Source organism: Tripterygium wilfordii, chromosome 13 (assembly GCF_013401445.1).
Source record: "Tripterygium wilfordii isolate XIE 37 chromosome 13, ASM1340144v1, whole genome shotgun sequence".
Classification (NCBI taxonomy): domain Eukaryota; kingdom Viridiplantae; phylum Streptophyta; class Magnoliopsida; order Celastrales; family Celastraceae; genus Tripterygium; species Tripterygium wilfordii.
In genome coordinates this window covers 10,217,797-10,242,237 of record NC_052244.1, presented here as the reverse complement: position 1 = coordinate 10,242,237, position 24,441 = coordinate 10,217,797, and the positions used below count along the sequence as shown (strand labels likewise).

The 24,441-nt window shown below is 35.3% G+C and overlaps 3 protein-coding genes across 4 annotated transcripts; 1 reads left to right on the top strand and 2 right to left on the bottom strand.

Annotated features, from left to right (window-relative positions):
• Positions 1-338: 338 nt before the first annotated feature.
• On the bottom strand, positions 339-6,196 carry LOC120011931. The gene is made up of 6 exons (XM_038863108.1): positions 5,629-6,196; positions 5,353-5,451; positions 3,723-3,900; positions 1,742-1,839; positions 1,019-1,080; positions 339-846 (listed from the first exon to the last, which is right to left on the bottom strand). Exons 1-6 carry the CDS (start codon positions 6,079-6,081, stop codon positions 738-740), a joined length of 999 nt encoding a protein of 332 aa, XP_038719036.1. The 5' UTR covers positions 6,082-6,196; the 3' UTR covers positions 339-737.
• Positions 6,197-13,196: 7,000 nt separating this feature from the next.
• LOC120012550 (replication protein A 70 kDa DNA-binding subunit C-like) lies at positions 13,197-14,483 on the bottom strand. Its single transcript, XM_038863994.1, has 5 exons — positions 14,379-14,483; positions 13,981-14,257; positions 13,799-13,895; positions 13,364-13,488; positions 13,197-13,282 (listed from the first exon to the last, which is right to left on the bottom strand). The coding sequence occupies exons 1-5, from the start codon at positions 14,481-14,483 to the stop codon at positions 13,197-13,199; spliced, it is 690 nt and encodes a 229-aa protein (XP_038719922.1).
• A 1,782-nt stretch (positions 14,484-16,265) lies between these two features.
• Positions 16,266-24,394, top strand: LOC120012698 (protein CROWDED NUCLEI 1-like). Of its 2 annotated transcripts, none has more exons than XM_038864137.1 (8): positions 16,266-16,753; positions 18,443-18,637; positions 18,960-19,213; positions 19,322-19,592; positions 19,673-19,756; positions 20,842-22,826; positions 23,029-23,203; positions 23,852-24,394. In XM_038864137.1, exons 1-8 carry the CDS (start codon positions 16,574-16,576, stop codon positions 24,074-24,076), a joined length of 3,369 nt encoding a protein of 1,122 aa, XP_038720065.1. In that variant the 5' UTR covers positions 16,266-16,573; the 3' UTR covers positions 24,077-24,394. The 2 variants fall into 2 exon arrangements, with proteins under 2 accessions (XP_038720065.1, XP_038720064.1); XM_038864136.1 differs by having other exon boundaries at positions 18,428-18,637.
• The last annotated feature ends 47 nt before the right edge of the window (positions 24,395-24,441 follow it).

The following is a 24,441-nucleotide window of genomic DNA, read 5'->3' as shown; positions in this document are numbered from 1 at the left end:
ATCATCGCCTAAACCCTAAAAGGTATAAATTTTACTAAAATCGAATTGAACTTTTATCGGATACACATTTCCATTATGTTCAATTAGTTTGCATGAAAGACCACACTCCTGTTCCTTTTATTTTGCTAACTCATAAAGGTAATACTAATGCAAAATTTCAAGGTGGTTTGAATCCAGGATAGTAGAGCTGGCTAGGATAAATCCTTCACCCTCGAATTTGATTCACTATCTTTACATAAGTCTAAAAAAATGGTCAAATCACACCATAACGCAAAGGCATAAAAATTCTTAGAAGTGAAACAGAACATTTCCTAGGAAAAAAGGTAAAAAAATTACTCTAGCAATCAAAAAGAAAAGAATGTGGCTGAACTCTTCAGTCTATTCGATGTAGGGCTTTACAGTAAATGGAAAAGAAAGACCCAACAAACATCGAGGATCGGAGGAATACGCAAAAATTTGTTACCTACATGCCATAGACATGCATATACAACAACTCCATGCTTCTCTACCCCCAAAATTGGAATTCTGGTACAAGCGCTCATAAGAATGACGCATCGCAACTTAGAAACACAAGACTGGACTCTGTCAAAAACTTTTCCGGTGCATATGATACTCTTGAGAACATTGCCAAATGACATGAAATTGGATAAGTTCTATGAGGACAATTTTATGTTGGAAAAACCCCCTACGAGAAGCTTTTTAATCAATAACAATTATTGTAATCAAGAAGCATTTGATTACTCGTCACCAGAAACTTCTGAATCTGAACCGTCTACCATCTTCTCAATCGAATCCATGTCCCCGGCTTCAGAGATCGTGTGTTGCCTTAATTTGTCAGCGTCGTCACTGATAGAAGAATACATAGGAAATAGTTTGGAGTTATTATGGCCAAAACTTCAACTTCTATTGATTGAAACCATGTGCAAGGAAATATGTGACATGCTGACATGCTTAATTTTTTTATAAAATGCTCTTCAGGGGAAACAAATGTATATTATTCAAATAAAACGTCACTTACTCAGTAACTCCAAATATTTCCTTGACAACTAAGGAACTATCCCTTGAACAGAACTCCGGTAGCTAGCCATAAGGAAAACAAAAACTCAATTAGTTTCGCATTTTATATCCTGTAAAGATACACTTTTAAGTGGGGCATAGGTGAACAACACAGATTGAACACCTTGAGAAATGCAAGAAACACACATGGTAAAGAATCAAAATAGTTTGCTCATTATTAAAAGGTGTCATAAATCAAAAGGTAAATATAAACTGGAGGGTCATATGATGAAGTAGACTACAGAAATACGTCAGATCTCTTCTTCAATGCCTATCAAGCAAGATGTGTGATAAAAATATGCATGGCTGAGCAGAATAGAGCACGGTGATTTTAGAGAAGACTTCATGTTGGCTCAGTGGTTCACAAGGCCTAATAGCCATTTCGACCAATAAGGTATGTTGCCAAGGTTTTATTTGGTCGCAACCAGTTTATCCCATTTAACCACTAATATCTTCGGAAAAAATTGAAAATAGAAAATTTATGAGCATTTGTTTGTTAAAAAATTTGCCTAATTATTTTCGGAAAAGCCATTTTCATCTAAAAGCAATTTGAAAAAGATCTGCTAGATAATTAGAATTGGAAAGGGAGAACTACGAGTAGTATGAGTGACAAAAGCAAAAAACAATCTTGAAAATTAAAAACTACAAGATAAAATGTTGGCATGCTAAATATACTGACATTTACCTCAGATAGATAGAAAACCTTCCCAAAAAGGGCCTGTACAGCGAGTTTTCGCTTAAATCCCTTCTCAGAATACCCAGCCAAATCCGTGACAACAGGGCCTGAAATAGAAGAAAATGATGAAAGAATAAGAAGAATAAGCAGGCATAATGAAGGCCCAAAATTAAGGGCAAATACTTGCACTGTTATAAGGGTCTCAGAGGGGCGGGGGGTAAGCATCATTAGGTCTCATCTCCTCGAGTCATCATATATCTACCTATGAACCCAATTAGTTAGGTCAGCATCATTTAGTCTATTCTCCTTTGAGTCATTATACACTTATCAATCTGATATTCTGATTTGAATTGAAGTTCAAAAAGAATTTCTGTCCACCTGGACACAATTCGATTTCTTCTAATCTTGCTATTTTTTAGGCTAATCAAGAATGACGGACCTAGTTATTGGTACGAAAAGATTGTTACGGAAATGGGTCATTCGGTCATTCCCAATAATTACAAAGGGAATTTCTAATCACCTGGTTACAATTTATACTTTGAATAATCTCAACTCTTAAGTAGCTGGAACATTACTCATATTTATCAATCACTTATATTAATGATCAAACATATTATCATTTATTCAAGAAAATAAATATGTTGCGAGGAAAAATAGACATGGTTCAGAAGTTGCTCTAACCTTAATACTTCAAATGCATATTTTTATAGAAGTTGGGGTTGCAGTCATACCTGGTCCAAATTCATTAATACTTAATAGTATGGTTCATCTATGGTGGGGTCAAACAGTTTTTTTGTTTACTATCCTCAAAATCTTTTGCCTGTTGTAAATGCATTCATTCCCCATCATATTTAAAGCATGTGATTCCTTTACTTCTTTTGTCCATAATGTCAGGACAAGTTGGTTGAGTGATCAATAAATTATTTATTTATTGGATAATTCTTATAGCAATATAGCTTTTTTGGAATTGAACTCTTCAACACCTAGCAAATGTGAGCGGAGTTTCTTTGAGGCACACATCGCAGCATATACTACTAGACAACCACATGTCACAAAGGTTATCCTATCTTTCTCATATCTAATACTCAAATTAAATCTCCCGACACCGCAATGTTACACTCCTTAAGCTGCTAAAATTCCAGCTTCACTACTGGTACTTGACCCCTTCATACTCCCCTACAAAAAGCTAACAGTATAGACATGCAACACAAGCACGATTCATTCAACTGGCTTTCCCAGCTTGTTCACATTGATATAATACAACAAAGTACTATTGTCAAATTGCAAAGCTAAACTAAGAGTTTCACATCAGAGCATTGCGTCCAAGTTTTGGATGAAGCAAGTACGGGGGAACAATTCTTAATGGTAGGTTAAAAATAAACTGCTGATTCTTTTCAAATGGAACACTACTGATTCAGAGTAATGGCATAAAGAAGGGCTCAGATTTAATTCCCTAGAAAGAATAGCAGGCGGAGAGAAGAGATTCGCAGATGGGCAATGGCATCAAGAAATGGCATCAAGAAGGGCTCATTGTCATTAAATTAATGAAAAATAAGAAACCTCTTTTTTCATGGCTGTAAAAGAGGTTTTTAGTTTTAACCCTTATTCTTTAAGATTTGCTCAGGAAATGAAAGTATGAAACACATGTAAATCATCAAGGGACATACAACCACTAAGCCCACATTATATCCAATAGTACCAAGAATAACTTCTAAAAATGCACAGAGATCATTAGGCAATGCAAACTTTTCTTTAGTAAGTCATTAGGCAATGCAAACCCTGCACCCAAAAGCCTAACCTCTTCTATGTTTCAATCCAATCAAAACGCAAGCTATTCAACAGTTTGCATCATCATATCACTCTTTCTGCCACATGTTATACAACCAAGGTTGTTGATGCTCTGATTCCCCCATCATACGTAACACACAGATGAGAAGGATGTACTTTATATGCCCTAGGAACATAAAAAGTTTATGCAACATTTACATACCTTTTTCTCGCACAATCCTTCTTGAGATTTCATTTAATATTTCAGCAATCTGGGAGTCATCCAACATAGAAGCTTTCCTGAGCTGAATTAAGTTGGCTACCAAGTCTGGATTAAATGGCTTTTCATTCAACACATAGCGAATATACTTGCGCAAAATTTCCTCCATGCTAAAGTCTGTCTGAATAGGAATAAGCAGTTCCATCAATACCAACCCAGCACTAGCATATGTATCATGAATGATCTCAAACATTAAATACTACAAGACAAAAACGTTGTAATGCTTTTAAAGATAATTCTTTGGAAAGAGCGGAATGAACCATAACCTAGTAGCGAGAATATGATTATAATAAAAAGCCTAAGAAAATAGGCGTTTGTAAAACTCTTTTACCAGCAACTTTTTTCCCACAAACACTTGTTAGAATTTCTGTATTTTTTTAAATTATTCTCCCGACAGAATAATGTATCTATTTGTTTGGACACCCAAAAGTGTGAAACTCCAACCAACTGCCAGGCAAGAGCAGGAACAAATCCAATTTGGGTTTTTTTTTTCCTCTCTTTTCTCCTCAACGGTTGGGCAGGTAGGCAGAGAGAACCCACATTAATTTCCTGCTTAGAAAGAGTTATGTTTCTTCAAAAGTAAAAGTTTAGTTTACAGAACATGACAACACCAAATTTAATCAACTATCTATACATTTTGCTCTTTATGATGCTTCCCTGCATATCAGCTTTGTCATTGATTTCATTCAGGATGGACACAAAATGATGAGCTAATCAAATAGGCTTATAATTATTTTAAAAAAGGGAAAACATGACTACACGATTGGTACCACTACACCCTAGTAAACTATAATCCCTTCCTCCTCTAAAGTCTAACCCTTACAGGGTAGCAAGCAGTTACTTCCTCAAATGCAAAAGAGAATGGACACTGACAATAGTAGACATTTACAGAGGTGGAAACAAAAAATTGAAGCACTGCCAGCATCACCATGGAGGCAAATATACATAACCATCTCATCGACAGCTCTTAATACATGCATTTGAGCAATTATATCAGATCGAGAAGCTAAACTACCATCTGTTCTCCATCACTATAATGGACTAAAACCATTGAATAGTATTGAAGTAGATTAAAATATAACATAGTGCAATGACAACAGAGACAGTTTTTCTTCAGAAAAATCAATTTCCTCATACTTTCAAACCCTGTCTGAATAACAATAATCAAAATTTGAAATTGCTTAGGAAGAAAAACCATGCTAAAACATAGCTATTTGTAGGAAATACACCTAGTTCAACACCTTGTAACCCCCCATTATATGACTGAAACAATATCATATCACACAAAAAATGCACATGATGATTCAGATATGAAATGACAAACTATGGAGCAAATAAGGATAATGCTTGAGACCCCCAAAATTTGATCCCCAAAAGTCCCCCATTTAATGTGGAGTGTTGGATGTGAAGTGGGTTCTACATGTGTGTTTTTAATCAATGGCTATTTTAATGCCACATAAATTTGAAGGACTTTTAGGGTCAAATTTTAGGGGTGTCTAGCATTGTCCAGCAAATAATGATGCAGAATCACACAAACTTCATGTTGGTTAAACGTTTGTGGTCTATTCCACACCTGTTTCACAAGTCCGGTTAAATCTGAGTGTCGTATTGCATCCTCCCCTTTTTGAAATAGCTCATCTATTGTTTTGCACAAGACAGCATTTGTATTGACCTGCAGAGATTGATTTCTGTTAGAGAATTAACCACAATTAACATGAAGAATTCAGAAGATTCACCTAAAACATGGAAAAATTCTAAGTTCTAAGAAACTTGTGATGTTTCTTCAGCTTATACAAGGAATTATAAGGAAATCGTCAAAACAAAATTATAGAAGATATAATAGTAGTACCAATCTCTTGCGCTTCTGTCTAGGAGAATTCCACTTCTTGAGCGTCTTAACGAAGGCAACAATGAATGTGATTCCCGCATAAGCCAACGGTAGAGCGAGAATCCAAGGCAAGGAACTGTGACCGACTCGGGGACCGGGAAGAGCCTGTGTGACGGAGCCAGTGAACTCCACCAGGTCCAACGCCTTCTCCTGAATCCACGGCAACTCCTCCTCCACTTCTATCTCTTCAATCTCCTCTTCTTTTTTGCTCTTGTCGTTTTGAACCGGGACGGCGTTCGTGTTGTTCTTACCTGCCGCCGCCACGAGAAGCAAGGGTCTTTTTTGTTGTTGTCTCCGCAAAGGAGTTGCAGTAGTGGTGGAGAAGGGTAGTTTGGGAATTCCCGGTCGGGCGAGCAGTGGAGAAGAAGCGGCGGCACGAGAGGAAGACGAAGAAGCAACAAAAGCCATGTCCATGACACCAGAGGGAGACAGCGTTAATTTAGCTCAGCTGAGCGCGCTCTCCGGTTCAAGCTAAAATTTATTCGAGGACGAGGCTTCGTGGTTCACTAGTCACTCCAAGTCTACAACTCACAAAGCAGTAGTGCTAGACACTCATGGGAGAGGTTAAGTCTCTTAAAGAAACGAAATTTTTAAATATTTTAATTCTCAAAATATATATTAAATTTTTTAAAAAAATTATATATTCAAAATCAGTATATAAAAATCATTCTAACAAGATTCATTATCGATGAGTTTTATCGGATAAATCTTAATTCTATTTTTTTTCAATAGAATTTTAAAAACAATGAATTCTAGATTATACTTTAAAAGAACAATGGAATCTATATTAAAACAATAAATTTTGAACAATGAATTATGGGATAGAATAGTGAAATAAAGCTATCTCATTGATTAAATCAATGGAATAAATCTGTTGGGCTACTAAACTGATTGACTACATGTCATTTTCGTTCACAAACAACATTCATTTGTCTCAAGAAAAATAAACAAATAAAATCCTTGTTTTAGGGATTTGCTAGACAATTTTGATTATGGTAGTATATACACAGATAAAAAATGCTATTAGTATTTGGTTGTATTTTTATTGGTAGCATATATACCATTAAAATTTTTGTGGAAAATTATATGCAATGATATTATTTATTTAAGTTATAACACATTAAAATAAATAGGAAATAATTTATAATAATAATAATAAATATTTAAATTAATTTAACAAAATAAAAAATAAAAGTTAGATTTTTTTTTAAATATGAAGCTTAAGATTTAAAATATTATTCAACTAAATTAATAAATATTTTGTTTAACATATTATAAAATATAAATAAATATAATTGTAAGGTTATTATCGTCAGAACATATAAAATCAAGGATATTTTAGGTATTCGCATACAAAATGCTTAGAGAATTGTCCAACTTTTCACAATTTCAGAATTGTCATAAAATGAACATAATAATATATTGTCTTGGAATATGAGCCCCAAAAGTGTTGTTTGATGCACCACTACAATGCTACTAAAATGGCCTAAATAGCATATATTGTACACCAAAATGGTGGACCAAACGGTGCCGAAGCCATTTTGAGTATCATTTTGTAAGAGCTTCTTCAATGGGTACCATTTTGAGTATCTTTTTTTCAAGTTGGGGGTGCTCCAATTGCAAAGCTCAAAGGATGCGCCATTTAAAATAAGATGAAAGTAGTATTTTAATACTAGAAAGATTATGATAGACACTATGACTCCGTTTGACAAATAATTTGGTTAGTAATATATATTGGATCTGTTTGGTGGACAATTTTGACAATGACATATATTGTATGATATATTGTAAATAATAAATGGTAACAAATATGGTTCTTGAAATGTTAATAAGTGTTTGTTGCTACTTTTACTGATAGCATATATAATGTTAAAATTGTTGTGTAAATTACGTGCAGGGGTATTATATATTTAAGCATTAACATATTTAATTAAATAATAAAATAAATTGTAACCAATTTCTAATATTAATAAAAAAAATTAAATTAATTACATATAATAAATATATCAATCATTTTCTGAAAATTTGATTAACAAAAAAAAATTGATTTGTATATAAAAGAATAAAAAAAACCAGAAAATCAAAACAATTAAACATCTGCAGAAAGAGGGGTGCAGATATGAGGAAACTCATTTAATTCGTCCATTAAAGCAAACCATAAATTCTTACAGCTAACATTGACCACACCACCGTTATTTCTCCATCAACGAAACTGGTTGCTTGTTTGATGGTCAATGAAGCAAAATTGAAAGGAAAGGAAGGACTCATGCTCTCTGGTTTAGGCAAAATTGAAAGGAAAGAAAGGAGTCGTGCCATTGGACGATAAGACATCTCAACCATCTCCACCGCTACTTCTATGGGTGAGTAGATAGGAAAGTGTTTGCACCCTCACGGTCGGTGCCGGGTATATGGTCAAGGAGGAAGAGAGAATGTTAGAGAGAAGTTAAGGGTATTTAGGGTAGCACAATGAAAAGTTGAGGGTAATTTTTTACGAAAATGTGAAATGTTAACAAATGGTTGCAAAATCGTTCATTTTAGAACAATTTGGAAATGACCATATTATTGTTCCGAAATTGTATCGGAATTTGGGTCCCCAAATGGCTGTTTGGGAGAGCCTAGTAATATATTGTTCAAGAACCATAAATTGTTGTAAGAAATGGTCTACCAAACGGGTTGATTGTAACATATATTGCAGATAATAAATGATGATAATAAATGGTAGCAGAAATGGTTCTTGAAATGCTAGTAGGTGTTTGATGCACTTTTGCTGGTAGCATATATGATGTTATAATTGTTGTACAGATTGCGTGCAGGGGTATTATGCATTTAAGTTGTAACAGATTTAAATAAATAACAAAATAAATTATTAATAATTTATAAAACTAATTATATCATTATTAAATGTAAATAATATTTCAAATATAATTATATATTTCTTAATGTCCTTTATTTCAATATGGCTACCGTTAAAATGAGATCTTAATTAATAATTACAGTAAAAATAATTAATTTCTTGGCTATAAGGTATAAGCGAGTGAGAGAGAGACTACGCTATCTCGTAAGCTCGAAATTGACCATTGACTGCCAATTTTACTTCCTCTTATAAACTTATCGTGATGGAGACGATCTCCATAGTTCGATCGTCAAGGGAACCTACAATCTGTCGGGTTCCCAGGGTCTGTTGTAAATAATTTACAGCAGACCACACTGTAATTTAAATGGACGGTGAGATTTGATTAGATTTCATCGAATGGCTGTAATTTTAAAAGCCCATAAACATTAACTAAAATATATTCTCTCTTATCCTTTACTCTCAGATTTGTTTTTTCTCTCTCTTAAATTCTTCTTTCCTTCATGAACTTCGACTGCAACTCACGAAGTCGAGACCTAAGACAAGAAATCTGCAATTGAATTTTTATTGAAAAATTTCTTCTGGCTTTCCAATCATTTGCAGCATCCATGATTTGGAATGTTTTGATACACAAAGTTGACTCTTGGGCCATGTAAAAAAAGTGGATAAACAGGCTTTCAAGGCTTGCAATCCATGATCTGGAACATTCTTAGAGGAAATGAAAACTCCAATAGATATCAAAATCTGATTTTTGGTCCTAAAATCTAGTTCCTTGACCACCCAAAAAAGGAGATATGCAATCCTCCTTCTCCCTTCCAGCACCGAAAACATGATCTGCAGCTCCCTCCCCGATGCTTGTTCGAGAATCTCGTGAAGCGGTGGCATCTTTTCGTCTCCTTCTACATCATCTTCTTCAATGAACTTGCTATCACTTCTGGGTTTGATTTGGTTTCTGGGTTTTACAAATATGGAGGAATTGGTGCCTTATCAATTTTAAGAGGGAGAAAAAATCGAAGTCAGATACAGAGAGGAGAGTTTTATTTAATTTTGTGGCCTTTTAAAATTATAGCCATTGGATCAAAGCAAATCAAATCTCACCATTCCATGAAATCAGACCTTTTTATCTCCATTCATATATGGACTCTAATATACTTGTTATTTAGAGCAACTTGGAGGGTAAAATAATAAATGAGATGTAAAATGGTCTCTAAATGATTGAAATCAGAACAATTCCAAATAGAGCCATAAATTGTCACGAAATGGTTTGGAAATTCGGGTTCATAAATTGTTGTTTGTTGCATGAGAATTATATAGCCATATATGGTGTGCCAAACGGCCTGTATGATGCTTGAACTGATGTTTTATTGGAAAATGACTGTTTTATTTTCATTGTTTTAGGAAACTATGCTTGTTCGGTCATATGTTTATAGCTTTAGTAACCCCTAAAGATTTTGAGTTGTTAAATTTGTTTCTTAAAAGACAAGCACCTGCCCAAAAACATGCAACCTATTATAATGTTCTTGACATTTTATAGTCTTATAATTGTAGAATGCACAATCCGGAGACATGTTGATTGATATAATATCAAGCATTTACCAAAACTTTTCGTTTAATATCATAGACCTATTCCTGGAGTTAGAACACTCGGAATATCAAAACATAAAACTTCTTCAACTAGAAAAAAAGTACATACAATTTCATACCATAAAAAAGTTAAAAATTACATGAAGTCATTAAATTTCATTACTTGAACAGATAGCATGCCCAAATTAGTCTCATTCCCTAAAAGACTTGAATAGATTACATGCCCAAAATAATTTAAATTGATTACATGCCCAAATACTCAAGTTTTCTTGATGAACTCTACGACATAAAATCCTTAATTATGAGTGGGAATGTAATTGTTTGAGCAAACCTTGTAGCTTTAGCGAGCAAGTCGAATTCAGAAGTCGGACACTCCTTACCCTCGAGAGTTAGAACCATCATCATAAGCTCCATAAATATTTTGTGCTCTGATTCAGTAAAAGTCTTTAGAGATTGAAAATTCCACAACTATGACCTTGCCATTTTTTGGTAATGCCTTCCAATAATTTTTTAATACCTTGATGGCCCGATCGTCATTCCAATCGCGGAGTTTCCACTGCATCACTCAAAAACATAAGCGTATTGATCATTGATTCATAATGTCTTTACCGAATATGTTAGTCCTAACGTCTGCGAAAATTATTTATGTATTAAGCAATGACTCAAAACATATCTCTAACCATATGTTTTACACCTACATTAGGCAATGACTCAAAATATATGTATTACGCATTAATACCTGCAATGTTGGGAGCATCAGTAATGACATGACACAAATCTATGTTTTGATGCCATGAATATGTGGATGAGCAGAAGTGATCAACTCCAGCGGAGTCTCGATTCCACCACCACCATCCATCAACCCATTCACCTCTTCAAACCTTCTATAAACCCTCAACACTTGCCCCAACATCTATTCTTACTCGCACATATTGCGTTTATGGCAATGGAAATTACAAAGTCGAGTACGACAAAACCAAACCCTTGCATATTACTTTTCCGGTGCATGCATCTTTCATATCAATAATTAAACCCTGCAGATCTTACTTTCGACTTCTTCATTTTTTATGGGTTTTTTTAGGTACTTTTCGCTAGAAGGGTGAGACAATGCAAGATATCTTTTCTCACAGTCGATTTTGCTTCTGTGCTTCTGATTTCCCGTTGGGTTTTTCACCTGTATGCTCAAGCCCGTGCTTTCGCTGCATGTCAAGCTCATTTGTCGATGACGATTGCTGATTTGCGGTTGTACACGATGATGAAAGGTTTGTGCTATTGCCGAATATTGCTTCATCAATCAGGTTACAGTTTATATTAATTGGTCTGTTTTGTTCTGTTTTTGTGTGTTCCACTCTCTCTGTTCGAAGCTTATGTATGGTTTAGATAGTTTTCTATTTCTCTGCCTTTGTTGATTAATCTTTGCATGGATTTTGATGATTTGCATGCTATTCTATCTATTTTTCAAAGCGTGGCTAGATAGGGAAAGGGGGAAATTGTTGCTTGCTGCCCTGGACAAGATAAAAGACGGTAAGATTTGAATTCCCCAAATATGGGTTTTGCTCAATTTGTTGATTTACTTTCTCCACAAAAGTGGTATGTAATGATTTCTATCTGCAAGCAGAGCTTATGTTTTTTTGGGCTTTGACGGTTGAAAGTAAGATATCCTATTTTCAGCTCTAATGTTTATTAGAACTCAATTAGAAGGCAGGTTGTTCTACTTCATCGTCAGGAGGGGTCTCTACACTAGGTAACACAAAACTTGTAATTTTTTTCCCTTTTTTGATCATATGTTTCTTCGATTGTAAACCTTTGCTCTCTTTTTCTTCTAATGAGACTCCACTGTGGGAATCATAGTTTCCCTTAAACACGTTTTTAGTCTATTAAAACTTCTAATGTATTGTCAATTTAGTTACATGTTCCAATATTTCTAATTGTTTTAGGAGCTATCTCTTTCGTTAGAGGTAGTCTTGTGAGTTCTTAATTCCGATTGCATGTGCAGGAGCTCTGAGATCGTATTAGATGCTAGTCTAAAACAATTCTTCAGAGACCACTCGAAATAATTATGCTTCTTTGTAGATGCACTAATCCCATTGTTGGGAGTTCAACAATTGGAAGCTTAGTACCGATATGATCATTTGCTATTTGTTTTCTTTGGTTGGTAGGATATGCAACAAATAGGACAGCTTTGCAGAAACAAAAAGATTTATATCGTAACTGTTAGGGGTTATCAATTGACCCGCGGGCCAAAGCCCGACCCAACGCCTTAGGTAGGTCTGGGCTCCATTTTTTGGGCCTAGCTCGGCCCAAAACCCGACACCTCGGGTCAATAATGGCCCGGTCCAAACCCGACTAGGCAATATACATTATTTATATATATATATAATATGTATATATATACGTATATTATATATATAAAATATTTATACATATGCAGACAGTGCAGTTGTGCACTGTCTGCAATATATATATGTATATGCAACATATATATATACATACATATATATATATATATTATATTTGCAATGTATGTGTATATATATATATATACATAATACATATATATTACACATACGCATATATAGAATACATTTCCCTAAAAAAAATACAAATATAAATATTATATAGTCAAAAGTCGGACCCGGCCCAAAGGCCCAAAGCCCGAGGCTTGGCCCAAAGGCCCGAGTTGTGTGCATTATTCCTCTATTAATTCAACACTAGGTGGCATGTCCGCGCTTTGCGCGGTGTGTAATTTTATTTTTTAATTATAATGTAATATAATTGTTGTGTTTGTCTTTCAATAAATGATTGTAAATTTAATCAAATTTAGGTTATTTATGGAAACTTTTTTTTTTTTGTAATTATATTGTTGCGTAAATATAGTGTTTATTTTTTAATTTTCGTTTTTTTATTTGTACATTTTAAGATTGTGGATGAAAGCATATGCAATCATGATTGTTTTTTTTTTAAAGAAATTGTTTCCTTTTTTAGTAATTTTAATCATGAAAAAAAAAAAGCAAACAAAAAAAAAGCATTATGTATTTCAAGATACTACTATTTCGCATAATCTCAAATAAATTAGCAAATTCACAAAAGAGCATTACGTATCTAGCAAGAGTTTTGTAGCTGGATGATCCAAGTTGACAAATGTTTTGGTTGCTGGCGTTGATGAAATACAAATATCCCCTACAAATAGAACCACAAGGTTAATATGGTTTATTTTTTTGGTATAAACGACGAAACAATGTTGGTGTTCATAAAACGTACCATAAAGTCTTTTAACAATTGTGGAAGTGATGATAACAACAAAAGGGCCTTTGTTCTTATCAGTCATTGACTCTTCAAATTCCATACCCTTCTCAGCCCATAATGTAGTTTTCAACTTGAACTGCCTGACAGTTTGATCATGAAAAAAGTAATACATGTTAACTGTAGAATATATGTAGGGAATGAAACATTTTAAAACCAATATCAATTTAAAATAGAATGTAATTAACTTACCAAAAACATAGACATACAGTTCAAATAAAAAATAAAGAAACCAATAAAAAACAAAATTATAAATAATGCTAAGAGTGTCACCATTGTATACAAAATGAGAAGCAAAATAAACTCAGGAAAATTCAATACAAAATTAATGAGGGAAAAAACATTAATCCAATTAAACTAAGAAAATACAAAATCAGACGGATAATGTATTACCCTTCAATCTCTATCTCCAAGTCTAACTTTTCAACCAAAGAGTCATTTACGGTTATTTTGTCAATTTTACCCATTCCAGTGAGCAACCCAATAACATCTGCATTAACATTTGTGATAGATAGTCACAGACAATAGCGAAACAAAGACAAATGACATAGATAATAGAGTAGGGAAATGAAAACCTGTCAAATATGTGTGGTTGTTTAGCCGTTTGATTATCTCATCTTGATTTTGAAAATGAAATTTGTAGTGTTCAATGGGTGGACCATCATATCCCGATAGCTCTTTGAAGGAAGAAATGGGCAAAAAATTAATCGATACGTCTCCCCCCACAAGCTTGTATGCGTTATCACTATCAACAACCCTGAAATTTCTAATCACGTAGATATGTCCCTCTTTGATTTTGTTGCGAAACATTTCGACCTGGCGCTTTCGAATTTTTCCGTGAATTTGTGTTCCCTACATAGTCAAAGTTAAAAATTGATGCATCAAAAAAAGGGTTTTAGATATAATAAAATAAAACCAAAATCATGATGATGTGGTATGAATTTTACGATAAAATAGGAGAGTCTATCATCACCTCTGCATCCAAGAGAAGCATATCCAAACTCAGGAGATCATTGTTATTTCGGACGTTCTTAGAATCCCATAGCCGGCTGATGCGGGCAATCACCTCCCAATTCATCCTTGAACCATCAATTTTTTTTCAGTGTATCAGACATAATGATACGTTATATGAGAAAGAATTAGTTTAGGCGTTGAGAAAGTTGAAGAGAACACAAAGATTTTCTAATTTATATAGGTTAAGCAATCATAAAAATTAATAAATATTTTGTATTAAACATCATAAATTCAAACAAATAGAAATTACAAACCTCAGAGAATTAAACATGGCACTACTTTGGAGAAATAACAGTTACAGATGGGGTTGGTCTATCAAATATGACCGTTTAGTGTTATAAATTAGTGTGAATGTATATGGAATAATGACTCAATTAATGGATTAAATTATATGATAGACGTTAAACAATAATGTGAGAAAGGAAAGAAAATCAATTGAAAAATTGAAATAGGAATGAAAGATTTAAGCTCTTATGTGTCAACCGCATGATTTCCTCTAATTAAAGACACACACTTTTATTGTTTATAAAAGGTAACAGAATTAATTAATCACATTAAATTGATTAAAAATTTGGAAAAATAATTAATACATGTTAATTGTTTGTTGGAATAAAATAATTAATATGCATTTTAATCATTTTTATTAATCCACATGGCAATTGTAAAATTCATCTAGAAGCTGATGTGGCTGCACCAAAGTCATTTTCTTATTCAGTAATCATATAATGTATATGATATGATATGTTAAATGTGAGTAACATCAACTAGATATATCGTATGGAACACCCTTCCCTGGAACTCTAGGCTCGGAAAATGGCTTCAGCAGCTCATATGACACTATTCCAACTCCATGCCAGTTCTTTGTCTCCTCAAAATTGTAGCCGGATCGAATCCAAATCGGTCAACCAACCATAGTTACCGATTTTGGTGATTATGTACTAATTTCAGTTTCATAATATGTAAAATTGTAATTTCGATTCGGTTAACGGTTTGACATTAATGGTCCAGTTAATCGGACCGTGCACACCACTAGGCTAGACCCTATAGTAAGTTAGATGGGCTGAATTTATCAAAACTCAGGAGCCAAAATTATCAAGGCAATTTAGCTACGATTCATAAAGAAACCAATAAGAAGTTTGGCTCACTCAAAGATGTGTCAATTTATTAATAGCCAAATTACTTTATAAATATTATTATTATTATTATTTATAATTAAATTAAATTATTTAAAAAATGTGCAGTTTAATCATTGACCCTCTAGGCCAACTTATTGAATTTTCAAAAATTATTGTCTCGGGCCGATTATGATAACACTAGTTTGTACCGTATCAAGTATCTTGGCAAATAATGAAGTTATAATTAAAATTCTAAGTGAAACAAGTCATCCCCAACCAACTAGAACAATAAACTTATAAGCTGTCGCATATTTAAGTTTTATAAATTAAGAATATTTGTTCATCATCACATATATAATAATGTAATAAAAATAGGAAGCTTCCACTTTATATTCTTTATCCTCCGCAGCCACGTGGGCAAACCTCATTACCAGGTAGACATGACAGCGGGGAATTTCCACACTATGCTTTGTACGCTCCTTCCTTAGTGGCGGCCCCCAACCCCTTAAATTACCATTAAACCCTTTCGTTTTCCAAGCTCTCCCTTCACCCAATAAAGGGTGATTCCGTCCTTCCACAAGGCCGCCTTTTCAAGATTCCAAAACTACCCTTGTAGTGGTGCGCGGAATTCCAATAGCCTAAAGGACGTAAAGGTAAATTCACTAAGGAATAAACAAATATCAAATAAAAAAATAAAAAAGAAATGAACGTGCGAGAGATGCGCACAAAAGCTGGGGACCTGAAAAAGAGGATAGAGAGAGAAGTTCGATTAGAGACGTTGCCGGACTTAGACAAAGGTTTTGCCGGAATTCATAATTCCCGTTCACGTCCGGTTTAGGGTTTCAATTTTCTGATATTCATATAGAGAGAGGGAGAGAGATTTTGGAATCGAATTGAAACTTGGGTTCAAGTCCGCACCATGTTTGTACTGGATACGGAATATTTACTGTTCAATTAAGGGTTGTGTGTTGTGTTGTTTGTATTGTAGATCTGTAGACTTAGGAATTGAGGAGAGGCTGTTGTCGGAGTTGTAGTGGCGATGTTGACGCCGCAGAAGAAGACGTGGAGTGGGTGGTCGCCCACCCCTAGGAGAGAAGCCCAGAAGACTGGTGATTCAAACTCGAAAGGGCCAAATCCGAGTCTGAATGGTGTGGGCCCAGTTGAGGCTTCCTTTAATCGCCAAGAATTATTGGAGAAGATCACGAAGCTCGAAAATGAGGTTGGTATACGTTCTTTCTTGGGATTCTTTGAATTGGGTGTGTTGGACTATCTACATTTGGTGCTTTCATTTTGTAATTTTGATAGTTTCTGTACTACGATCAAATCTTGTGCTGGGTCTGAGGTTCTACTCATTCACAGTAGCACCATGTTAGAGATCTTTCAATATGTTTTTGTGGTTGTTTTTGTTAAATTGACGATGTTTGTTTTGTTGGCATGTGCTAATTGTAATTAAATTAGTTATGAAGCTTAGTTTATGATAATGGAAGTTTCCAAATCTCCAGGGCAAAATAATGGCTTGTCTTTGCACTCTATTTGTAGACAGTAGCTGGAGATCACGATGTGAGTGTCATTGGAATCTTTTTTAACCTTTTTTTTTTGCATGGACGATGCTTGGGGACCCTTTTGGGGTGGAATTTTTTATCAATTGATACTCTTCGGAAGAGAAAATTGATTGGGGGCCAATAGATACTTATGACTTGGAAGTGGCAGCGAGACATTTGACTGGCTGACTAGGTTAAGAGAAGTTGCCTTGAATATAATGGGAATGAGTTGGGTGGATGAATTTAAGGCTTAGAGCTGAAATGAATCAGTTAGTGGGAGAGAAGATGTGGGGGCTGAGATCCTTTTGGATTTTCTGGATAGCAGCTTCATAGGAATAGAAAATATGATGCTTTTAAAGTAGAAGAAACATACTTTAGAATCATCTAGGATTAATGATTATATAGTTCACGTACTTGTTTTGGTGGTTGGCATATCTTAGGATGTAATAGGTAGGGAGGTATAGTATGGCTTTGTTTTTTGGCCTAAAAGCGCTTTCTCTTCTTGCTCTGCTTTAGTTGGGGTCTAATGTTTCTTGACATACCTTTCTTCCTTGGTGTTTCCACTACGATCTTTTTATTATGGTGAAGGAAGGAATCTTTGACCCCAAAAAATGATGGGCTCCGGAGATAAGTCTGCATATTGGTGTTTTTCTTTTAAAAAATTTGGGATGTAGTAAGGAATGTATAGGCCATTCCTTCTTGTTTGATGGCCCTTGGATGTATACAGTATGCACATGTTTGGATGGCTTATTACTCTTCCCTTCACAACATGTTTGGGTGTCTAGTGTAATTACTATTCCAGCATAGTGTTTACCCTCAAACTTGGAGTGAAAGTTAGCCTATGGACATGGTGTAAAGAGATTATTCTTTACTTTTCTTGCCTTTCTTTACCATGATGACCCCATTAACCTTAAAATATTCTCGCTTGAACCATTTCAAAATCATTTATACTGTAGTATAACGCAATTTACAGGTATTTGTGATCCCTTAATTGTTACTCTAGGAAATGTTGCCTCTGTAATATTTTGACCCCCATATCTTTCGCTGAACTTAAAAATATTCCCAAGTGTTATGCACTTGTTAGAGGAAGCTGCTTTCTGCATGTGCTAGTGCAACTGTGCAAGTGTGTTGTTTTTGCTTGTTCTATCATCATGTGCTTTCTTATTCTGCATTCCTTCTTGTTGTGTTATAACCTGTTCTGGATGGAGGTTGATGGTGATGAATTGATGATGTCTGTCATGTTTTACGCATTAGCCAACTGTTTTATCCCTTATTCATCTCTCTCCCCCTATCTCTTGGAATTGGTTATAATAGACTCTCTTACTTATACTGTAAGATTTATTGTGTGGCAGCTTTTTGATTACCAGTATAACATGGGGCTCCTCTTGATTGAGAAAAAAGAGTGGGCTTCTAAATATGAAGGACTTGGGCAGGCATTGGCAGAAGCTACGGAAACTCTCAAGCGGGAGCAAGCATCACATTTAATTGTTATTTCTGATGTTGAGAAGCGAGAAGAAAATTTCAGGAAGGCTTTGGGTGTTGAGAAACAGTGTGTGCTTGATGTGAGTTTCAGCCTTCCATTTTTGCTTATATGATTTTCCTCTTTCTTAACTGAGAACAGAATGCTGTCATTTGTAGTCGATTGTTTCCATTTATCAATTGAAACTGCATGTGTGAGCTGAATTTGGAAATATTTTTTTCCCAAATTTGGTAAGAGAAGAGTGATAAATCTTTTGAACTTTCCCTCCCGGTTGTGAAATTATTTCCTGCACAACTGATGATTTTTGTAAGATTTTATTTTCCCGCTATAGTTTAAGATAATATGTTGACCCAGATTATGTATAGTTTCCATATCAATGTGAGAATACTTTTGATATGCTGCAGCTGGAGAAGGCTTTGTGTGAAATGCATTCCAAAAATGCAGAAATTAAATTTACAGCTGATTCAAAGTTGGCAGAGGCGAATGCTTTAATTAATAGCATTGAAGAAAAATCTCTCGAGGTTGAGGCAAAATTGCATGATGCTGATGCAAAGCTTGCTGAAGTAAGCAGAAAGGGTTCAGAGATTGAGCGAAAATTCCAGGAGGTGGAATCTCGAGAGAATGCAATTCGAAGGGAACGGCAGTCTTTCATTGCAGAGTATGCTCAATATACCTTATATGCTAGCTTTTTGCTTCTGAATTTCTTTCAGAAACATTATTTTAGTTCTGTTAGACATTTGAATGATCTTGGTTTTGTTTCTATTAGGCGAGAAATGCAAGAAACTAATTTGTTGAAGCAGAGGGAGGACTTGCGAGAATGGGAGAGGAAATTGCAGGAGGGAGAAGAGAGGCAATCAAGATCACAGAGGCTCATTAACCAGAGAGAGGAGAGAGCAAATGAGAATGATAGGATCTTTAAGCTGAGAGAGAGAGATCTTGAAGAGGCACAGAAGAAAATAAATGAATCAAATGCAACTTTGAAAAAGAAGGAAGAAGACTTAAACACCAGGCTAGCAAATTTAGAACTCAAAGAGAAGGTAGGCTGTTCTACTTAATTATGATATTTTTCTAGGTCTTTTGGCGCATGCTAATGTGTACCTCTTTTATTTCATTGCAGGAATATGATTCTATGCAGAAGAGATTGGTAGTGAAAGAGAGGGAGCTACTTGCACTAGAAGAAAAATTAAATGCCAGAGAAGGAGTAAGTCCTTACAATTGATTTTGTGTATTCCAAAAATCTTCTGGAAATTTGGTTGTACATACAAACTGGGTCATTGTATCATAATATGCTTAGGATGTTGTGTTTGTCAATTCTCTGCTGTGGTTGTCTCTGTATTTTACTAAATGTGGTTTGATAGGCTAATGTTGGTTTGAAAAATAATAATTAGCCTATCACATTGGTACTAGGAAAATATATCTTGTTTGATTAAATTTTCCCTTCATTTCGCCACTTCTTTTATCATTTCCGTTGTGAAAAGATATTTATTCTTTGCCTCAGACCTTCCTACGCGAGGGAATACTGCATGCTGTTTGTGTGGTCTTTTTTTTTGAGAATTAATTTTCTCACTTAAAGAGAGATAGCTGAGAAAACATGAAGGTGGTGTATCAATCATTTATAGGAGTAAAGAGAGATGTTTTCTCAATGTAAACTTGTGTGATATGCGGGTCCTTCACTCCTTTTTACAGTCCAGAGCACATTCATTCAAGTGATTTGACATATAGTCAGCCTTATGTATGTATACCTATTTTTTTTGCTTTACTTGTTTTGGTTGCTTATAGAAAAATGAGGAGTATGGATGAGGGTAGTGCAATAAACACCAACGAGTGCAAATATGTTCCCAAAAAAATAAGGGGTAGCAAGTGTTTTTCTTCGTTCATACTTCTTGCTTGTCACAAAAAATATGCATCTAAGAAAGATGACCTCAATCTTATGAGTTATTACTTATTGGCATTTCTAAGGTATGGGTTCCATACAAATAAGTGGAATGACACTTTAAGTAAAATAAATTACAGTTATAATTTCAATAAATAATTCTTTCTGCTCTATATTCAGTTAGTTCTGAATGTTTTCTCTTTCCTTTTTTTCCCCTCCTTTTTTTTTTCTTTTTTTTGTGTGTGTGTGGGAAGGTGTAAGCCTCATATAACTTTGGAGTTGGTGGGGACAGCTAATGATGTACTAGAACATAACCAAAACTATGTTTTGACTTTTATGTATTGCAGTATGCTCACATTGTTTAAGATTAAAAGTATTTATGCTTTTCTTTTCTTGGTGCGGAATATGTGCAGGTTGAGATTCAAAAGCTAGTTGATGAACACAATGCCATCTTGGATGCGAAGAAACGTGAATTTGATTTGGAACTTGATCAAAAGAGGAAAATCTTTGATGAGGATTTGAAAAGCAAGGTGCTTCAGGTGGAGAAGAAGGAAGCCGAAATTAATCACATTGAAGAGAAAGTTTCAAAACGAGAACAGGCATTGGATAAGAGATTGGAAAAGCTTAGGGAGAAAGAGCTGCAATATGAATCGAAGTCTCAAGCTCTAGAGGAAATGGAAAAGGCAATTGGATCTGAGGAGAAGAACTTGGTGACTGAGAGGAAACAAATTGCTGCTGATTATGAGGATTTACTATGTCTAAAGGCTGAAGTTGAGAAAATAAGGGCTGACAATGAGGAACAACTAATGAAGATTCGCGAAGAGAACAATCGGCTAAAAATTAGTGTGGAAGAGAGGGCAGAATATTTGCGCCTACAATCAGAGCTGAAAGAGGAAATAAAAAAGTGCAGGGTCCAGGAAGAATTGTTTTTGAAGGAAACAGAGGATTTGAAGCAGCAAAAGGAGTTGTTTGAGAGGGAATGGGAACAGCTAGATGAGAAAAGAACAGAGATTGAGAAAGAGTTGAAGGGTGTCATCGAACAGAAGGAAAAATTCGAAAAGCAGACACACTATGATGGAGAAAGGTTAAAAAGTGAAAAGCAGCTGACACAAGACTACATTAAGAGGGAGCTGGAGGCTCTTGAAGCTGCAAAAGAATCATTTGCAGCCAGCATGGAGCATGAGCAGTCCATGATGTCTGAAAAAGTGCAATGTGAAAGAAACCAATTCCTTCATGAATATGAGATGCTGAAAACAGAACTTGAGACTGATTTGCAGCATAGGCGGGAGGAGTTGGAAAAACAGTTGCATGAGAAGGAGGTGTCATTAAATGAAGAGAAAGAGATAGAACTTGGCAGTATAAATAAATTGAGGGAAGTAGCTTCAAGGGAAATGGAAGAGATGAGGCTGTCTAAACTTAGAATCGAAGAAGAGAAACGCAAAGTGGCAGAAAATCAGAAGCATCTTGAAGAACAGCAACTTGATATGCGAAAAGATATTGACAAGCTTGTTGACCTTAGTGAGAAATTGAAAGACCGGAGGGAACAATTTAGTAAAGAGAGAGAGCATTTCATTTTATTTGTTGAGCAACACAAGAGTTGTAAAAATTGTGGTGAACTAATCTCTGACTTTGTGCTTACTGATTTACAAGAAGTCGACAATGTAGAGGTTCCAACAGTGGTTAATGATTACCTGAACAAAGGTGTTCATTTAAATGCTGCTGATGATGAGAGGCAAAAAAATTCCAAAGTGGATAATTTAGAGTCTCCGGCTTCTGGTGGAACAGTTTCGTGGCTTCGAAAATGCACCTCAAAGATATTTAAGTTCTCTCCAAACAAAAAGATTGAGCCTATTGCTCTTCAGAATTTTAAAGAAGACGAACCTTTCTCTGGCGAGCGCGATAACGGGGTGGGACCCAGTGCCAGAGATGCTGATGCTAGCGAGGATCTATCAGTTGATCATCACAGCAACAACAGTAAGGCACCTGAAATTCTTGCAGATTCCCATAAGCCTGATATGAAGCATGGCCGGCAGCTTCGCAGGAGAGGAAGACCTGGAGTAAATAGAACACACTCTGTGAAGGCAGTTGTCCAAGATGCAAGGGCCATTCTTGGGGAAGCTTTTGATGCTGAGCACCAAAATGGAACTGCTGAGGATTCTGGTGATCTGATTAGTGAAAGCCGGGGTGAGTCTAGCCTTGCCGATAAGAGAACAATAAATCCCAGAAAGCGTAGTCATGCTCGCACATCTCAAGTAACTATGAGTGGGCAAGCTGGTGATGACAGTGAAGGGCAGTCTGATAGTGTAACAGCAGGTCAGCGTAAGAAGAGGCGACAAAAAGTTGCCGTAGACATGCAAACTCTGGGTGAGACTCGATATAACCTCCGGCGTCTGAGAACGTAAGATTACATTATTTATGATGTATTGATAACTTCTCACTGTAGTCTTTGTGGGCATTATTTCCACTAAATATCAACTGGCTCTCTGCTTTTTTAAATCAATGCGCTTAGGCTGTCGTCAGTTACTGCTGAAGGAATGAATCACTCGTTAACTTTTATGGAAAAACAACTAATAGGTGAACTCTTGTTTAATTCTTTACAGTGGAAAAACAGCTGCAGCTGCAGCTGCTAGAGCATTGTCTGATGAGAACAAACAAAACGAGAATGTGGTGGAAGGTATTAGAGATTCAGATGATGGGGTCATCGCCTCTGAGGATGCTCCTGTGTCTTTGGCTGGAGTCGCTGGTGAGAATGGCAGAAGCACACGACTGGTGCGGGTATGAACGCAATCTCTTATCTACTATTAAAAAACTACTGTCTATATTTCTAGCACTGTGCTATTATGTTTGAGATGCTTAGCCTTCAACGAAAAAGGGTAAAAAAAAGAGATTATGTTATGGCTGTTTTACTCGAGTGGCTTGTTCTGTCTTGGGACAATAAATGAAAATGGTGTGTCTCGTTTGCTCCTCCTTGTTAATGTTTTTAAGATCCATTTTGTTTTAGTTTAATCTATTAGGGTTTAATAATCATGAAATCCTTTATATGATGATTTTCAAGGTGAGTTTGGCAAAATTGAAAGGAATCTCTTTTGTGACTTTCACATATCAGAAACAACTTTTGTGATGTGCGGGTATTACTTAGCAATTACCATCTTCATTGGCGGGAACATTGTGAATTGTGTTACACTTCTGTCATTGTTTTTTAACCTTCTATTTTGCAATCAAACTGGAGAGATGAATGTGATATTGGAATTCTTGTTACAGTATCAAACATTTTATTCATTTCTATCTTTTTGGATTCTATCGCCAATTAATATGTTGTTTGACGGATTTAGTTTATTTTAATTTGTGCTTGGAGTGGGGGATTTGTCATTGTTCTTTATCTGACTGATTTTTTGATGTGATGTTTTATGCTCTCTGAAACAGTGTGGAAATCTGGAAGATGATCAGGGTGAAGCAGGAAAATCAAAATTGGCTGAAATTATGGCACTGAGTGAAGAAGTGAATGGGACTCCGGTAAGAGCTGGTAAATTTGGTAGGGACGAGTATCAGACCGATGAGGATGATGACGACGATGAGGATGAGGGAGAGTCTCGACATGTTGGAGAAGCATCAGTAGGAAAGAAACTTTGGACCTTCCTTACGACATAATAGTCTAATCATGTTTTCTTTTTGGGTGGCTTTCTAGCTTTCTAGGGTATGCCATTTATCTTCTTTTGTATTCTCAATCTCTAGTAGTGGTGTGTATTAACATTTACATTGTAGTTAACAACAATCTGTTCCAAATTCATGTAGGGTTCTCCTGTGTTATTTCTACTCGAGGATTAGGATGTCGTCCATTTATTATTTTTTCCCTACAACCTCAATGGTTTGATGTAATGCCAATGCTTATTTCACGGACAACTATTTTGCCGATTGTGTATTGAATAGGTTTTGCGATTTGCTGTCTGAAATGATTGTTTTAGCTGACTTCCTTTTGTGATTTGTTTGATTATTTTGTTCATCTATCGGTCTTG

Excerpts from the sequence above, each read along its gene's own strand:
- LOC120011931 (XM_038863108.1), bottom strand. The coding sequence starts at position 6,081 with ATGGACATGGCTTTTGTTGCTTCTTCGTCTTCCTCTCGTGCCGCCGCT. Across the intron at positions 3,901-5,352 it reads TAACCGGACTTGTGAAACAG|ACAGACTTTAGCATGGAGGA; the intron begins GTGTGGAATAGA and ends ATTCCTATTCAG. Across the intron at positions 1,840-3,722 it reads AAGGATTGTGCGAGAAAAAG|GCCCTGTTGTCACGGATTTG; the intron begins GTATGTAAATGT and ends CTTCTATTTCAG.
- LOC120012550 (XM_038863994.1), bottom strand. The coding sequence starts at position 14,483 with ATGAATTGGGAGGTGATTGCCCGCATCAGCCGGCTATGGGATTCTAAG. Across the intron at positions 14,258-14,378 it reads TGCTTCTCTTGGATGCAGAG|GGAACACAAATTCACGGAAA; the intron begins GTGATGATAGAC and ends TTGACTATGTAG. Across the intron at positions 13,283-13,363 it reads AATTGTTAAAAGACTTTATG|GGGATATTTGTATTTCATCA; the intron begins GTACGTTTTATG and ends TTCTATTTGTAG.
- LOC120012698 (XM_038864136.1), top strand. The coding sequence starts at position 16,574 with ATGTTGACGCCGCAGAAGAAGACGTGGAGTGGGTGGTCGCCCACCCCT. Across the intron at positions 19,757-20,841 it reads AATTAAATGCCAGAGAAGGA|GTTGAGATTCAAAAGCTAGT; the intron begins GTAAGTCCTTAC and ends GAATATGTGCAG. Across the intron at positions 22,827-23,028 it reads AACCTCCGGCGTCTGAGAAC|TGGAAAAACAGCTGCAGCTG; the intron begins GTAAGATTACAT and ends AATTCTTTACAG.